The sequence below is a fragment of the Columba livia genome, chromosome Z, assembly GCF_036013475.1.
Source record: "Columba livia isolate bColLiv1 breed racing homer chromosome Z, bColLiv1.pat.W.v2, whole genome shotgun sequence".
Taxonomy (NCBI): Eukaryota; Metazoa; Chordata; class Aves; order Columbiformes; family Columbidae; genus Columba; species Columba livia.
The window spans coordinates 77,734,760-77,751,027 of record NC_088642.1 but is presented as its reverse complement, the minus strand read 5'-3'; the positions used below and the strand labels follow the sequence as shown (position 1 = coordinate 77,751,027).

Below are 16,268 nucleotides of genomic sequence, written 5' to 3'. Positions count from 1 at the left end.
GGTGACGCTCGGCGCCCGCCTATGAGCTGAGAGGGACGCCTGGTCACAATGGACTGCTCGGCAACGTCATAGTCCATCATGATGCGACATCAGAGCCCGGCTCAGGAGAAATCTTAGAGGAAGACCAGCATCTTCTGTCCTGCCTCTGGCTTCTATTTATCTGTGTATCTATCCATGCCTTTAAACCAATTTTCATTTGTAAGACCAAATGATCCATTTCCTATTTCATATGTGACATTAAAAGAAAATTAAAAAATAAAAAAATATGTGGAACCCCCAGCACCCCACTAGAAAGCTTGCTTTTCCTCTCAAATCTGAAGAACTCAAAAGACCAATAACCACTTAACTCCTCCTCATTTTCAGGAAGAATGATATCTAGTATAGCCCTTGTTTTTCTGTCTTTTCCTTTCCGTGTTTCTTCGTACATGTTAGTAAGTCAGTAAAATTAGGAAATGCCTAAGATCACACAATGTCGGGGATTGGAAGGGACCTCAAAAGCCCATCCAGTCCAACGCCCCCGTCAGAGCAGGAACACCCAGATGACGTTACACACGAAGGTGTGCAGGCGGGTTGGAATGTCTGCAGAGAAGGAGACTCCACAACCTCCCTGGGCAGCCTGGGCCAGGCTCTGGCACCCTCACTGAGAAGAAGTTTCTTCTCAAATTTAAGTGGAAGCTCTTGTGTTCCAGTTTGAGCCCATTACCCCTTGTCTTCCCATTGGCTGTCACCAAGAAGAGCCTGGCTCCATCCTCCTGACACTCACCCTTTATATAGTTGTAAACATTAATGAGGTCAGCCCTCAGGCTCCTCTTCTCCAAGCTCCAGAGCCCCAGCTCCCTCAGCCTTTCCTCACACGGGAGATGCTCCACTCCCTTCAGCATCTTGGTGGCTGTGCTGGACTCCCTGCAGCAGTGCCCTGTCCTTCTGGAACTGAGGGGCCCAGAACTGGACACAATATTCCAGATGTGGCCCCGCCAGGGCAGAGTAGAGCGGCAGGAGAACCTCTCTGACCTACTGACCACCCCCCTTCTAATCCACCCCAGGTACCATTGGCCTTCCTGGCCACAAGGGCACAGTGCTGGCTCATGGCCATCCTGCAGTCCCTCGGGACCCCCAGGTCCCTTTCCCCTACACTGCTCTACAACAGGTCGTTCCCCAACCTATACTGGAACCTGGGGTTGTTCCTGCCCAGATGCAGGACTCTGTACTTGCCCTTGTTCTATTTCATTACATTTTTCCCCACCCAACTCTCCAGCCTGTCCAGGTCTCTGGATGGCAGCACAGCCTTCTGGCGGGTCAGCCATTCCTCCCAGCTGGGTGTCATCAGCAAAGCTGCTGATAGAACACTCTATTCCCTCATCCAAACCATTGGTGTAGTATTGAGTAGTACTGGCCCCAGTACCGACCCTTGAGGCACTGCACTAGACACAGGCCTCCAACTGGACTCCGCCCCATTGACCACGACTCTCTGGCTTCTTTCCTTCAGCCAGTTCGCACTCCACCTCCCTACCCCAGCATCCAAACCACACTTCCTCACTTGAGCAGCAAGGATGCGGTGGGAGACTGTGTCAAATGCTTTACTGAAGTCAAGCTAGACCACATCCACGGCTCTGCCATCATCTAACCACCTCCTTATCTGAATTTTATCTGAATCTGGGATAAGCAAGAACAGACTAGGACGGAAACAGACCTTCTACAGGCTACTATTCAGGCACAACACAGAAATTGCCATGGAAATTTCACCATCAGAAAAATCTTTTCAAGGGAAGGGAAGGGAAGGGAAGGGAAGGGAAGGGAAGGGAAGGGAAGGGAAGGGAAGGGAAGGGAAGGGAAGGGAAGGGAAGGGAAGGGAAGGGAAGGGAAGGGAAGGGAAGGGAAGGGAAGGGAAGGGAAGGGAAGGGAAGGGAAGGGAAGGGAAGGGAAGGGAAGGGAAGGGAAGGGAAGGGAAGGGAAGGGAAGGGAAGGGAAGGGAAGGGAAGGGAAGGGAAGGGAAGGGAAGGGAAGGGAAGGGAAGGGAAGGCCACATTCTCTTTTCTTCTCTGAGGAGCCAGTTCCACTCTCTGACCAACATCACGGTAAAGAAACTTTCCTAATGCAAAGTCTGAACATCCCCTGATGCAGCTTTGAGCCGTTCCCACACATCCTGCGGCTGGATTGCAGGGAGAAGAGCTCACCACCTCCCTCTCCATGTCCCCTCCTCAGGAAGGTGCAGAAAGCAATGAGGTCGCCCCTGAGACTCCTTCTCTCCAAATTACACCAAACCAGAGCCCTCAACCGCTCCGCACAGGACAAGCCTTCCAGCCCTTCCACCAGCTTTGTTGCCCTCCTCTGGACACATTCCAGAACCTTCACGTCCTGCTTCAGTGGTGGGTGCAGAACAGCATCAAGAATAACACACAATACTCCTTCAGCCTTGCTGGAGTTTTGGGAGCTGCCAGTTTTGTCTGGGAAACCTTAAGCCTTCCAGCTGTGAACGGGAACTAATGATACTGCTGAGCCGTCTCTGTAAAATTCCTCAGACCTACGGCGCTTGCTCAGGGGAGAGCTGCCCTCGCAGAGCGCAGCTCCCGCATCAGGACAGTCCAAGCAGGGCAACAAGTGTGTGCAGGAGCAGAGGAAGAAGCCCCAAGCCGCTCTGCTAAGGAGAATGAGAGCAAAGGGTGAGCACAGGCCCCAGAAAAGGGGGAGGAAGCAGCATGGCTGGGGACAGCAACCCCACCTGCACTGAAGGGCAGCTGCTGAGGTGCTGGGGAGCAGATCCCAGCTCCCAGCCCAGATCTTGCACGCCTGGCACGTCAAGTGAGGGTTCTTGCTGATATTGGGTGCCACTGACGCTGACAGTGCAGCACTAGCCTCTGGCTTGATGTCATCTGTTTGCATAAGTTGTTTGCGGTGTTGTGGACCTGCAACCTTCTGATTCCAGTGGGGCTTATACAGAACTACAGCTTGCAGGATTGTCTGGTGTCAGCAGCAAATTCCTGTAAGTGCCTTTATGTCTTTCTAAAATGCTTGTTGACACACAGTTCATGTGTCTGAATGGATGTCAGCACTAGCTGGAAAACTGAGTCCCTTAGTGACAGGTCACATATTTTTCTGCAATACAAGAAATAAAATGACCAATAGGTTCTGATGAGGTGACTGTGGCCATACACCGTAGCCTGGTTATCCAGGATCAAAAACACAAAGGAATGATCCTATTTTGATTTCTCTACCTGCACCGAAACCCTCCACACGGGGAGCAGCATTTGGGAAGAGCTAACCAGGGATCTGTCCTGCTCCGAATCAACATCGAACATGGCTTCACAGGTGGCACGGCTCCACTCCCAGCACACATTACTCCTTTGTACGACAAACAACAAGAAAGTGCATCATAAAACTGCCGAAAAATGTCTTTCTAATGGTTGGGCAAAGAAACACAGCCAAACGTGTTCAGACACTACTTGAGCAAAGTGCTCCAGCTACTTATACACAAATTCCTACAAGTGTTTTATGTAATTAGTTCAGAAAACTGATATTCCAGTCGTGGTGTTCAGATGAACAAAGCCCTGTCATACGTAAGTGGAGAGGATTATAGAGCAGGTAAATGAGTAAAGAACTGTACGCACAGACCAGTGTGAGTTTCCATCCTAAGTCAGTATTTCTTTATGCTCCCAAGCAGCAGTAGTTACCTACAAACATGCTAATAAGTTATTCTCAATAAACAATTCAAAACTTTAGGTAGCTAGTGTAGGGCATACTAATGTACCAAAATTTTAAAACTTATCCAGAAAATCATTCAGAATTAGGCAGATGAAAAGCGTTCAGGAACACTGTTCCAAAATTGGTAGGAACTGAATCTCTTTGTTAGGCTTCAAATAATAACGAGTCACTAGTAAATTTATACCACTCACTCAGAAGAAAAAAATTGTATTTGCTGTTAAATTATAAGATATTAGCCTGAAGAAATAAAAGTGTGAAAATGTATACAGAAGGTTTAGCACTTTCTTCAGGTTCTTATATCACAAATGGCTTGATGTTAACAGACTGTTTCTGTGAGGCTACGCTGTGGCAGAATGCAACCCCCCCCCCTCTCTCCCCCTCCCTCCTTCAGTATGGAAGGAGTGGGCACATCTCCCTCTCTCTCTGCTACTTGAGGCTAACAGCTTCTTCTGTTTGGCCCCAGAGCCCCCTGGCCAGGGCCATTAGAAGGGAGTGCCGAAGCAGCAGTGAGCCGCCGGTGCCTACGCCCAGTGTGGGGGATGTTTTTGGGAGGCTTCAGGGGCACCCACAGCCAGTGTGGGGGGTGCAGAGGAGCTTCTACAATGCCTACAGTCAGGTCTGATCACATAACAAAAACGGGACTCTCGTCGAGACTCCACCCATTTGTGTGGGTCTCTCGGAGCACGAGCAAGATGCTGCGGCCAAGAGCCCCCCTCCCCGGGATGGAGACTGCGCTTGCCTCGCCGCCACGGGTGTGAGTGAAACTTCTCGCAGAATTGCAAGTATATTTATACTTTTCGTGCGCATATGCACGTATAACTTTCCGCGCTCCATATGAGCGCGTGTAAAATTAATCCTCGCAGAATCGTGAGTGTATTTTCCTCCCGTGCACATATGCACGTGTAACTTTCCGTGCACATTTGCACGCGTACTTTAAATTATTTCCTCGCACAATCGCGAGTGTATTTTCCTTCCATGCACACTTGCACGTGTAACTTTCCGTGCCCAATACGAGCATGTGTATAAATTATTTCCTCGCACAATTGCGAGTGGCCGCCGAGAGCCCCTCGCACAATCGCGAGTGTATTTTCCTCCCGTGCTTCCACATAAGCACGTGTAGGATTCCATGCACACTTGCACGTGTAAGTAAATTAACTCTCACAGGATTGCGGGTGTATTATAAATTTACCCTCACTGAATCGCAAATGTACGCTTTCCGTACTCACTACGAGTACATGTATCTCTTTAAAAATAATCCTGCACCGTGTTTAGGCAAGTGTGTACTTCTCCAGGACTCGGGGACGGCTCCGGCATTATTTTGGGTCAAGCCACGTGCATGCACACTGTGGACCACCTGTTGTATTAGTTGCTGCCTCTTAATAATTTTCCTCAACTGATATCTGAACCTTTATTTAAGTCACTTTTGGAGTGCTAAAACCCTGTTTCTCACCGTTTTAATAAAAGTTGTTTTTGGACCTTGTTGTCCCTTAAATTGAGCTACAGGGTGCCTCCGTGACATACGCACATATCTAAAACTCTACCACAGGAATATTATTTCTTAGCTTTCACTGTCAGTTCCCATGGAGGCCAAGAACCAATTGTCATGAAAAATATAGGTTCCAGCAAAGCCTGAACCCATGTTGACAGTCATCTTTCCAGAAAAGTTGATTACTGGCATAGCTGTGCTCCTGTCTCTCTACTGCTGCCTTCCTGTTCAGAAGCAGCTGCAAATACATCACTATTACCTCTGTAAATGTTACACACACAGAAAATTGCATTTATTGGAAGTTTTTGCAGCATATACTGTTACTGTAACGCACAAGATAACTTAGGCATGTTACTTTGTTCACTCTCCTTAGGAGATGCAAATTCTTCCTTAATGCTTTGTGTTAATTTCAGAACCACTCCACGATGAAGCTTTACCTGCACAGACGAACAGAGAGCAGCGTCGGTCCAGGGCAGGAACAGAGGTTTCTGACTTGATGACGAATCCGAGACAGGCTGTTCAGTGCGTGCTCACTTCTTTTGACACTTGACACTTCTCTTGACTCATTGGCAAGCAAACCAAGCTCAGAAGACCACACAACATGGCATCCCAAACAGTGTGGCTACATGCGAGCCAAAGCTCTTGATGTGCTCCTTCAGCTGGGGCAAATTTTGAATTTTAATGAAATGTTTCCTACAATTAATATGATTCATATTAAATGACTAGCTGTTAATAGTGTTTGCACAGATCTGAAGTTAGTTTTGGATCTCTGTTCTGTAATGTCGAATATGGCCTGTAGTGTTAGAGCAAACAAATCAAGGTGTGAGCCAGGAACCACTGAATCAGATTTAAGATCTATTAGACATCAATTAAACACCACGTTACACAGTTTACTGGAAAGGGAGAAAACCTTAAAAGGTATTAAAGTAATCGTGAAGAACAGACCTGTCCTGAAAAACACGAACATCAGAGGGTTAGCCGAGCTGTGGAAGTCACTGTGGGAACTGAGAACCGATTTGGGGAATGACCTATTAGAGAGCAGTGTAGGGGAAATGGACCTGGGGATCCTGGTGGACAGCAGGATGGCCATGAGCCAGCACTGTGCCATTGTGGCCAGGAAGGCCAATGGTACCTGGGGTGGATTAGAAGGGGGGTGGTCAGTAGGTCAGAGAGGTTCTCCTGCCGCTCTACTCTGCCCTGGTGGGGCCACATCTGGAATATTGTGTCCAGTTCTGGGCCCCTCAGTTCCAGCAGGACAGGGAACTGCTGCAGGGAGTCCAGCACAGCCACCAAGATGCTGAAGGGAGTGGAGCATCTCCCGTGTGAGGAAAGGCTGAGGGAGCTGGGGCTCTGGAGCTGGACAAGAGGAGACTGAGGGCTGACCTCATTAATGTTTACAACTATATAAAGGGTGAGTGTCAGGAGGATGGAGCCAGGCTCTTCTTGGTGACAGCCAATGGTAAGACAAGGGGTAATGGGCTCAAACTGGAACACAAGAGGTTCTGCTTAAATTTGAGAAGAAACTTCTTCTCAGTGAGGGTGGCAGAGCCTGGCCCAGGCTGCCCAGGGAGGTTGTGGAGTCTCCTTCTCTGCAGACATTCCAACCCGCCTGGACACCTTCGTGTGTAACCTCATCTGGGTGTTCCTGCTCCATGGGGGGATTGCACTGGATGAGCTTTCCAGGTCCCTTCCAATCCCTGACATTCTGGGATTCTGTGATTTTCTACTTCCTGTGTTACTAAGAGGAGATAAAATGCAGACAACCTGTAACGGCAACCAGAGCGCTGGCCCAAAGCGCTGGTGCTGGGTGTTAGATGATGATGTGTCAAGATTCTCTCATGTGAGACAATCCTCACAGAGCTCATCTTCATATTTTCGCCAGCCTGTCAGATGTAGCAGCTCCGGCTCGGGAATTGTTGTCTTACCACCCTCGTTTCTGTGCATGTACATAAGAACAGCAGCGAGAGGTGAGGTTCGTTATTGCTCATGTTTGGATACAGCTGTCAGGATTGAAGTCAGGACTCTTCCCTTTGTACTAGGCCACTGTTTTCCCTAACAGGCCTTCTTTCTGTGCTAGGGATAGTTTCTGAAACTGAAGGTTGCATCCAGCTTTTTGAAAGTCTCCAATTTAAAAAATAATATTTTTTTAAAATTATCATAATAATTTTTTAAAATTTGCCAGAAATACCAGTGACGCTACAACAAGAATCCATATTCAAAGGAGGGGAGGGAAACACTACAATTTTAAAAACTAGAAGGAAACAAATAAATCTATTTCTTCTGGCTTGCTGGAATTCAGTGTTACTTACCAGCTACTGGACTCTTGTTTTTATTTCTTGTCTTCACGGTGATCTTGGCTTTGATTATTCCTTATGCATTTGTAACTAATGCTATACAAACAGTCCAACACTTAGGTTTGGACAACAGCACTAAACACACTGCTTGAAATCTAAGTTCTCTGCAGATGTGAAGTTGCCTAATAGCAGGTTAAGGGGCAATTACATCAGATTTTATCCTGAGCAGCTGTAAAGTATAAGAAATAAATGTATTTATTTGTTCAGTTCAGTGTTATCATTGCACAGAGAGAGCTGCATAGTCTATGAAATTTATCCTGTTTCCATTAAAGTAAATAAGACTCTTCCCTTTGACTTTGAGTGAGAGTGGACGGGGTCCTGATTTTGAAACAGCAAATCAGTTTTGAAAAGATGCTGCAAGGCTTTTGATTGAATGAACATATCTATGTTGAAAAGGCTGCTGTGTTCTCATGCGGCAATGAAATTATGCAGAATGTGGACCACGTAAAAAAGCTTATATTTTATTAATGAGTCTGTTAGTGCCAATGTAGTTTATTTTTGTAGCAAGCAAGTCATTTTAACTCAAATTTTCTTGTTCCAGGACCAGACCAATCAAATGCCTCTGTTGTTCCAAAATGTGCATTTGATAAGGATTGTTTGACACACAGAAAACATAGCTTACCAGGAATGCAAAAATCCACATGCTGTCTTTTTCAGCTATGGGTGCTTGCTTTTATACATGGCACCAAAACCAGAAACCGCAATGACAATGATTTTTCCTTCTGATGCTGTTTTTCCACTAAAGCATCATTAACTCTTTACAAATATATGGCTCATAATTCCCCCCATAATTAGTGTATTTATCCTTTCCAACTCTTGCTGGCACCTGAGTAGAAATGTGGTGATACTGAGCACACCTGGCAGAGAAGAATCGTCAGGACAGCAACATGAAAAGTGCCAGCAGATAAAAGGTAACTCCTAACTGTGCTCCTCCATTCACGAGATCCTGGGTGTAATACGTGTTGTGTGCTGGTTTAGAAAACACTGAGAAAAGAACTTTCTTGACTATTTGTTATCTGTGTTTCATTTTTCTTGCGAAGTTTGCTTTGTAAACAGCAGCTGTAATTTCATCTCTCTCGTTCAAGTGCATCCCCGCTGACAGGGCCCCTCTCATCTTTTAATTCTGCTCCAGAAATTCTGCACTGGCACACACTGGGGATTTGCTCATGAAGCCAGGGGATATCGTCTCTACCGTCAAAACTGGAACATATGTGGGGCAGAAAATAGCTAGGGAAGGAGGTTTTAGAAGGACACAAGGAGTGAGGGACATTATTAGACGGAAGCTCCCTTATTCCTGATTTATCAGTCCCATAAATTTATCAGTCTCATAAAAAGTCTCATAAAAAACCCCTTACAACAATGGTGCTAATATTGCTTATTTAAAACATGCAAGAAAACGATATGTCAGAATTACACTGACAGCACCATCAGATGCCAACCAGAAGGTTCGACGAGCTTTGTGGGGTGAGCTGGTACCCCAGAGAACGTGAGGTTTAGAGAGCGCTGCCATGTCCGAAGTCACCACGTGCGGCTCTGCGGGACGGGTAATTTACATCAGTGAATGACGGTAATTTTGACAGTCAGGCCACCACTGGCAAGTGTCAGGTTTTCATTGCCTGACAGGCAAGCAAGCCCCAGGCACAACAGCGCTGGTCCCCAGACTCTGAGGAACATCCCCTCCTCACCACTGGCATCCTGAACTCCTGACACTGTCATCAGCCGACATCTGTCATCGCTGTGTGTAAGCAGGGGGGACTAGGCTAGCAAGTGGTTTGCTACTCCATGTAGAATCCTGTATTTTTTCTCTTCACCTTCTCATTTTACCCTCATCCATGTTCCCACACATTCGCACTCTTGTTTGCTTCCTTTACGAAACTGATCAGGCTTGGCAGTAACTGGCTGCAGTCAGCCTTGCCAAGTCCCCAGAAGCTTGTGCCTTGTGTTTGGTCAGGGTTCAAAGATGCCTTATCTTATTTTTAAATATGAAGTGCCTCCCCAAAATCAATTGCCCACTTTGGACTCCACATCTACTCTGTGTGTCACCTGTGCTAATAAACAGGGGACCCTGGACACCTCTCAAGGTGTTTAAAGAGCACTTCAGTACAGTTTACAAAGACCACAAATGACTAATTACATCTATTATCTAGAACTTTTTTTAAGAGGAATTTGTTTGCTAAGTCTGGTTTTGCAGAAGTATTTCTAACATGCTGGGGTTTGTATTATTAGTGAGTTAGTACTTTACTCTGTTCTTCCTTGCTAGAAGTCAGGGCCAAATTACAGGCTAATTTGGAGTTCCCAAACTTCAACTCTAAGAGAAGACAGGATGAGTGAGAACACTCAGAGGAAGACTGAGAATTATATCACAATATCCTTTTTAACTGCTGGGGAGCTTCCACTGCTTTGTTAACAGATATTTTCAATTACAGCACTGGCTGTATCCATTCAGGTAACATTCTCAAGAGACTGATGGGATTTGATAGAAATTAACCTAGAATTACAGGGTATAATGCTCATAATCCGTCTTTTGGAGTGGAGTTGAGCCGGGAAGTTAAGGGTAAGCCTTTGACCAGATGTCTGCTGTTCTCCCACAAGATCCTTACAGTAAGCCTCCAGCTTAGACAGAGAAACGTATCAAGATGCTGCTGTACCAGAGCCATTGCTATTTCATCAGTGTAGCAGATAACACAGAGCTTATATGGCTCCAAAGGATGAAAAGGAGTTTATGAGGACACAGAGGAGACAATGTAATTTGGAAAATAAAAGAAAAACATACACTGAGAAAGGAGTGGATGCTATTTTGTCAGGACACAGAGCAGGGGAGATGAAACAAATACAAAACCAGGGAAAAATCTTGCCTTCTGAAAGAATAAGCAAAGAGGTTTGGTTTTTGTTTATTTGTTTGGTTGGTTTTTTGTCATTCTTTTTTTAAAATGTATTTTGCAATCTTTTGTATCTTTTTTAATTTCAAAGTCTCCATTACTGGTTCTTTCTTCAGGACTCAGTAAGCTGGCTGAAAAGATATGCATTTTGGTTTTGCACTACAGGAATAAAGTCCCATTTCATGAAATCTCCTACTCACTATGGAACTCTTCTCTCTCTTTGTTTCCCGAAGCATCTTCGAGATGCTTATCAATAAATAACAGTCACTGGCTAAACAATCTCTTACCTACTTTTCCTTTCATCAGTTGGTGAAAAATCTGCACAAACTACATACGACAGTGCCAGCAAAATAAAATACCACTTGTTTCACCGAGACAGATGCATACTGCTAAATATAGATTTTACAGAACTGTTGGTTTCTAAGTTCACAGGACTCATTCCCACTGCTTCTCAGTGGCTCTTTCTCATCCCCCATGTCATTGTCTTTCATCTGTGCAAAATAGGCAGGAGAAGCTTTGCATTCATAGTGCCGGTCAAGAGATTTCAGGTGGATCAACATATGAAGAGCATAGGCAAGAACGAGCAGCAGAATCAGCGACATAACCAACCCCATTAGTATTGCTGGAGAGAAAAGGGATGCACAGTCTTTTGCATAGGCAAACTGTCCTTCTTGAATGTTAAAACCTTGAATCTACAAAGAGAACAAAAGGGTTTTTATTAAATAAAGTATTTGCTGTCTTGGTTACAAACAACTTCCTGAATTTGCTCCTTATGACAATAAAAATTTTTAATTTAATATCTGTTTATTGCAAAATTGTATCTATCTGTGCCAGCTGGAGTTCATGCTCAGGGTTTATCCAGGTCAGTCTTTTGGAAAATGCCAGTTACTCTAATCTCCTTCAGTCTGCTGCCCAAAGGATTTGCAGTTGTGTTTTAAGCAGAATCTTCTATGATCACCCCTGATAGCCCAGTCATATTTAATTCTAAGTGTGGCACCCTTCACGTTAACGGTGCATTTCCATTATCATTTTTTGAGAATCTCCAGAGTCTCCGTTTTAAGCTGCGTAAACTTCAACACAACAAACAAAGAAATATTCTCTATTGCCTACCCTAACATTATAATTTTCTCAGCAGATCCAAGTGTGAGCCATATGGCAGCAAATTAGCTAAACTACATGAAGCTGCACTCAACTACAGCCAATACCAGTAAGTCTTATGTGTGGCTTCAGTTCTAACACAAAGTTTACCACATGGTTATTCAGAGAATTTACCGTTTGCTCCACTAAATTGGTCCACAGGCATTCATCACACAGTGAGAAAAGGGGATCAGCTTTCGCCCCTCAATCCCCTTTTTCAGCCATCCACGCCCTATAACTTGGGTGCTTAAAAGCAAGGCATTCTAGCGCAGATTTCTTAGGCTCCCTTATTGCAAGACAGAGAAAAACAGGCACTTTCAGAAGATGATTAATCTCATCCTAAAATAAGGATTTAAGATGCGTCAGAGGAATTACCCACTGGCTTTAGAGGCAGGCTGGGGTGACTATAATCAGGGCACACGGTTAAAATTACCAGGCATCAAAAGTTAAAGGAGATGAATCCCAGACTTGGTGACCGATGTTGTTATTGGTGTTGGGTTCAAGAGCCCAACTCAGAGAGGTGTAACACTGAAAGTTTAATTTACTCCCAAGACTAAAGGAAAACCCAGGCAAGATACTACAGAAAATCTATATAGCCTTTTGTTTCCTTCAACAGGAAGGTACCTATAATAATATAAGTTTTCATTTCTATTTCAGATTCCATGGAAATCCTGTAAACTGTCCAGGGAAGGTCATTATATTTTCCCATCAGTCTACCTACGGGATCCATTCTGCTTAATTCCATGACATTACCTGGAAATCAGTAAAAGTGACTTCCCAAAGCTTTGAAAGATCATTCGCAGAGCTGGGTATGAGGAGCGCATCATATCTCTGCAAGCTGCTCACGTGTTCACAGTGGTAGGAGTAACTTGCTGGCGCATATATTCTGGTCGCATTAAACGTCGCTTGTATGGAGTGGTTGTAAAGAAGTTGCAGCCTGTGTAAACTGAACCAGTTCTGAACAGACATCTGGTAATAGCTTGTTGTTAGTAAGAATCTGAAAATATTACACGGGAAAAGAGATTAATAATAAAGGAAGTCTAAGAGCTGGAACTATTTAATATACATGTTGAACAATATTAGAAATCCATGTGTATCAGTGTGAGCTTTAGCTCCTTCTCTTGAGTCTGGAAAATTATTTGCTTCTTCACTGTTGCAGCTGAAGGAATTTGCTGCTCTCCCACACAGTGAGGGAGGTAAGGGATTTTTCCTGAACGACTGTGAAAAATCTATATGCAACACTGGTATTCTACTTTCACACAGGATATAAAGTCATTTATCATTAAATGCTGTTTCATTTGATGACAAAGAAGCAAACATGAAGTAGGTCAGAGTCTGATGTCTGAGCAGCCCATGTTAACAGTTCTTGCAGCAAAATTCCTAGACAAAAATGTAGCTAATTAGCAATGTTTAGAAAAATCTCAGACATGGGGAGATTCTATGTGAAAGAGACAACCTGAACTTTTCTCAGCAATAGAAAAGTCAACACAGAAGAAGAAATGATTTAATAATACAAGGCAGATAAATGACAGTCTTATTAAATGCAGGTGTCTTGATTATACAATCAACAATTCCATCTCATTGTTTTTGCTCACACAAATTCTCCCAAAACAAACTTCCAAAGCAACTGCAAAACAATTTATTTTAACATGTGATTATCTAATATTTTCATATAAACTTACCTAATAACAAGTCCCTTGAGATTGCCAATGTCACCAAACTTCAGAGAAAGCCTACGTCAAAAAGCAAGTAACATTAGGCTTGACAAAAACTTAGCAATCTTAACAAAAAAAGCAGCACAGAAAGTTAAGCACAGTTATACATGGAGGCTTTTGCTCAGTATACCTCTTAATCAGCGAGAAAAATAAATAAAAGGATTAAATCTTCCTCTAGTGAAATCCAGTAGTTCAGCTCTAGTTTGAAGGAGGCCTGGACTACCCAGAAAGAAGAGAACATGCTCAACTTTCAACACAATTCAGTTCCACTGCTTCCAACATCAGATGACAATTGGGTTCATTTGACCTGTGTTCTCCTCCTCAAGCCATGTTTTCTTAGTCATGAATCACCTCAGCATGTCACTAGACAGTGTAAACAGCCACACTATTCTCATCCTTTTAGATACTAGAGCATAACAAATGCAGACGTCATTTGAGTTCAAATTTCACACATCTGCATCATTGGAGCAATATAAATGTGCTGACTGTGAGGCAGCTCTACAAAGCTCATCTTTGGTGAGAAACTGATGCACACTTTACCGTTCTCCTACATCTCTGGAATTAACGCATGGTAGCACTGCATGATTAAGCAGTATACATTTTTCGGCTTAAGGAAAACATTTTTTCTCTTAAAACCTGCATAATAGATTCTCACTATTGACATAAGAATTTCAGACTAAGCTAGATACAAAGCACAGTGAAACCATACAGCATCTCAAAGATTTATGAACCTAAAGCTGAAGATAATTTAAAAAAAAAAAAAAAAACAAAACACAAAACAACAACTATACCTATGATTTCATATGATATCTAGACTTCTTGGCCTTGATTAATATTGGTCCAACAAAGCAGGACACTGAATCTATCCCTCGCTTGATTACTAAGGGAAATCATAGACAGCTGAGGATCAGACACAGAGGAATACAGCACTAAATTCAGTGACCTGATCCAGAAGTTAGTGCACTAAAAAAACCACCACAGATTGGACTATTATATTCATATAGCAAATACATCTATATTCAGTGCCAAATATTTTTTCTTGATTCCATCTACTTTGCATTGATCAGACAGTATAAACCATGTTGAAAGCTGACCTAAAGCCACAACACAGTATTGTCTCAACAAAGAAGGCTGGAGAAGGGAGAAGTTTAAAGACTTTTCAAGTGTGAGAAAAACTGGGCAACGCATCCTGTGAGCACTCAGCCTTCAACTGGCATAATTTAGGTCTGAGATTAGCTGAGAAGCCTGAGATTACAGAGCAACATGCAAGGCAGTTTTTCCCTTTCTCCTCTGCTACAGTCAAATGCAGCTTGACTGAAAATCTAACCCAAGACTTGTATTTGGCAATTGCATTGACTTGAATCCTGACTCATGAGCCCAGGTTATCCATTTTCCTATCTGTAAAGCATGATTTCTTCCTACAGGGACCTTGATCAGTACTTAAATTCTGTCAGTGGCAATGGATGAATGGATAATTGAAACATACAGTTTCTAATAACGTGATACACGTGATCTAGCAGAGATGCCACAGATCTGGTCACGATATTTGACAAATCTCTCCTAGCAAGAACTCAGAATAAGATGGGCTTTCTTGGTTACGATTCTAGAGCACATTCAAAGGACAAGAGTCAGTGGGACTCGTATTTCTCAGTGTATCCCAAATAAACAGAACATGCAAGAAAGCAAAACCATTGGGAAGGGATAGGATTTTCCTCTCTCTCTGCACAGAAAAAAGGAGAAAAAGCTCAGTAGTCACAGTAGGTTTTGTGCCAGCCTCAGCTTCAAACTAAACATCAATGTCCTGCCTGCCTTTAGCAGCTGTGTCCGTAGTTCAGGGCTACTCAGAAAACTACAGGAGAAATAAAAAGAAAGATCAGAAGACATGGTAGATCAGATGGCTCTGGATCCACACATTTCGAGATCAAACCTCAGACACAGTGAAACACTGATAAAAGGCATGTCAAGGGTATGCTGTAAAGTTCTTCTGCTTCCTGACTCTTCCTGCAGCTTTTTTAATGAATAATGCATTCTATGAATCCCCAAATATCTTCTAACTCAATGCATCAGGCAGAACATACAGCCCTGTGGTGGCTGACCCCATCCGGCAGCTAAGACCCACACGGCCATTCACTCATGTCCCCACTACCACCCTACAGCAGGACAGGGGCGAGAACTGGAGAAGAAAAACAGAGAGAGAAATCTTGGGTCAAGATAGGGTTTAATAAGTGAAGGAAAGAGGGGGGAAAAAATCACTGGAGTTTCACAAGGGCAATCACTGACCACGTCCCACAAGCAGATTGATGCCCAGCAAATCTCTGAGCAATGGCCACCCTGAAGACACAACTCCTGGCCACTTCTGTTTCCTCCACCCCACTTCTTGATGCTGAGCACGATGTTATAGAATCACAGAATCATTTTGGTTAAAACAGACCCTCAAGATCGAGTCCAGCTGTTGGTCTAACACTGGCCCTAAACCATGTCCCTAAGAACCTCATCTGTGGCATGGAATAGAACTTTGGCCAGCTCGGGTCAGCTGTCCAAGCACTGTCCACTCTTGCCAGCCTCAGCCTATCCACCAGGGGTAAAGCAACAAACAGAGAAAACCTGGACGCTGTGCAAGCACTGCCCAGTGAGACACAAAACACCGGCGTGTCATCAACACTGTTTTAGCCACAAACACCAGAGAATTATCTCTCTCCCAGACAGAGCCAGGACAAGTCCTAACATCTTAGAACCCAGTATTTACAGAATGAACCATTCACTACTGTAACCAGTAAAATCGGGTTATTTGCTTATTATTAATTTTACTAAAAGGTTCTTTACCCCTTCATGTTTTTGATTTTGTCTTTTCCTTGATCTTTTCTTTCTTACATCCCCAAACATTTTCTTTTTCCAAAACTTTATTTTTTTTTTCTCTTTTTCTGTCTAAAGCAGATACTAGGGGAGAACTATTAAATAAATTAAGTGTAATGTCTGTAAATGTGGACTACCTGAAACA

At 43.8% G+C, this 16,268-nt stretch overlaps 1 protein-coding gene across 8 annotated transcripts in view; it reads right to left on the bottom strand.

Annotated features, from left to right (window-relative positions):
- Window positions 1–8,013: 8,013 nt before the first annotated feature.
- The window catches only part of LOC102093887 (V-type proton ATPase subunit S1-like protein), a 27,952-nt gene continuing 19,697 nt past the window's right edge, over window positions 8,014–16,268 (bottom strand). For all 8 annotated transcript variants that reach the window (XM_065046446.1, XM_065046445.1, XM_065046448.1 and 5 more), the window contains 3 exons: window positions 13,238–13,288; window positions 12,309–12,552; window positions 8,014–11,110 (listed from right to left, as the gene is read on the bottom strand). In XM_065046446.1, coding sequence (XP_064902518.1) covers window positions 10,808–11,110; window positions 12,309–12,552; window positions 13,238–13,288 — 598 coding nt within the window. In that variant the 3' untranslated portion in view covers window positions 8,014–10,807. The remainder of the gene's footprint in view (window positions 11,111–12,308; window positions 12,553–13,237; window positions 13,289–16,268) is intronic.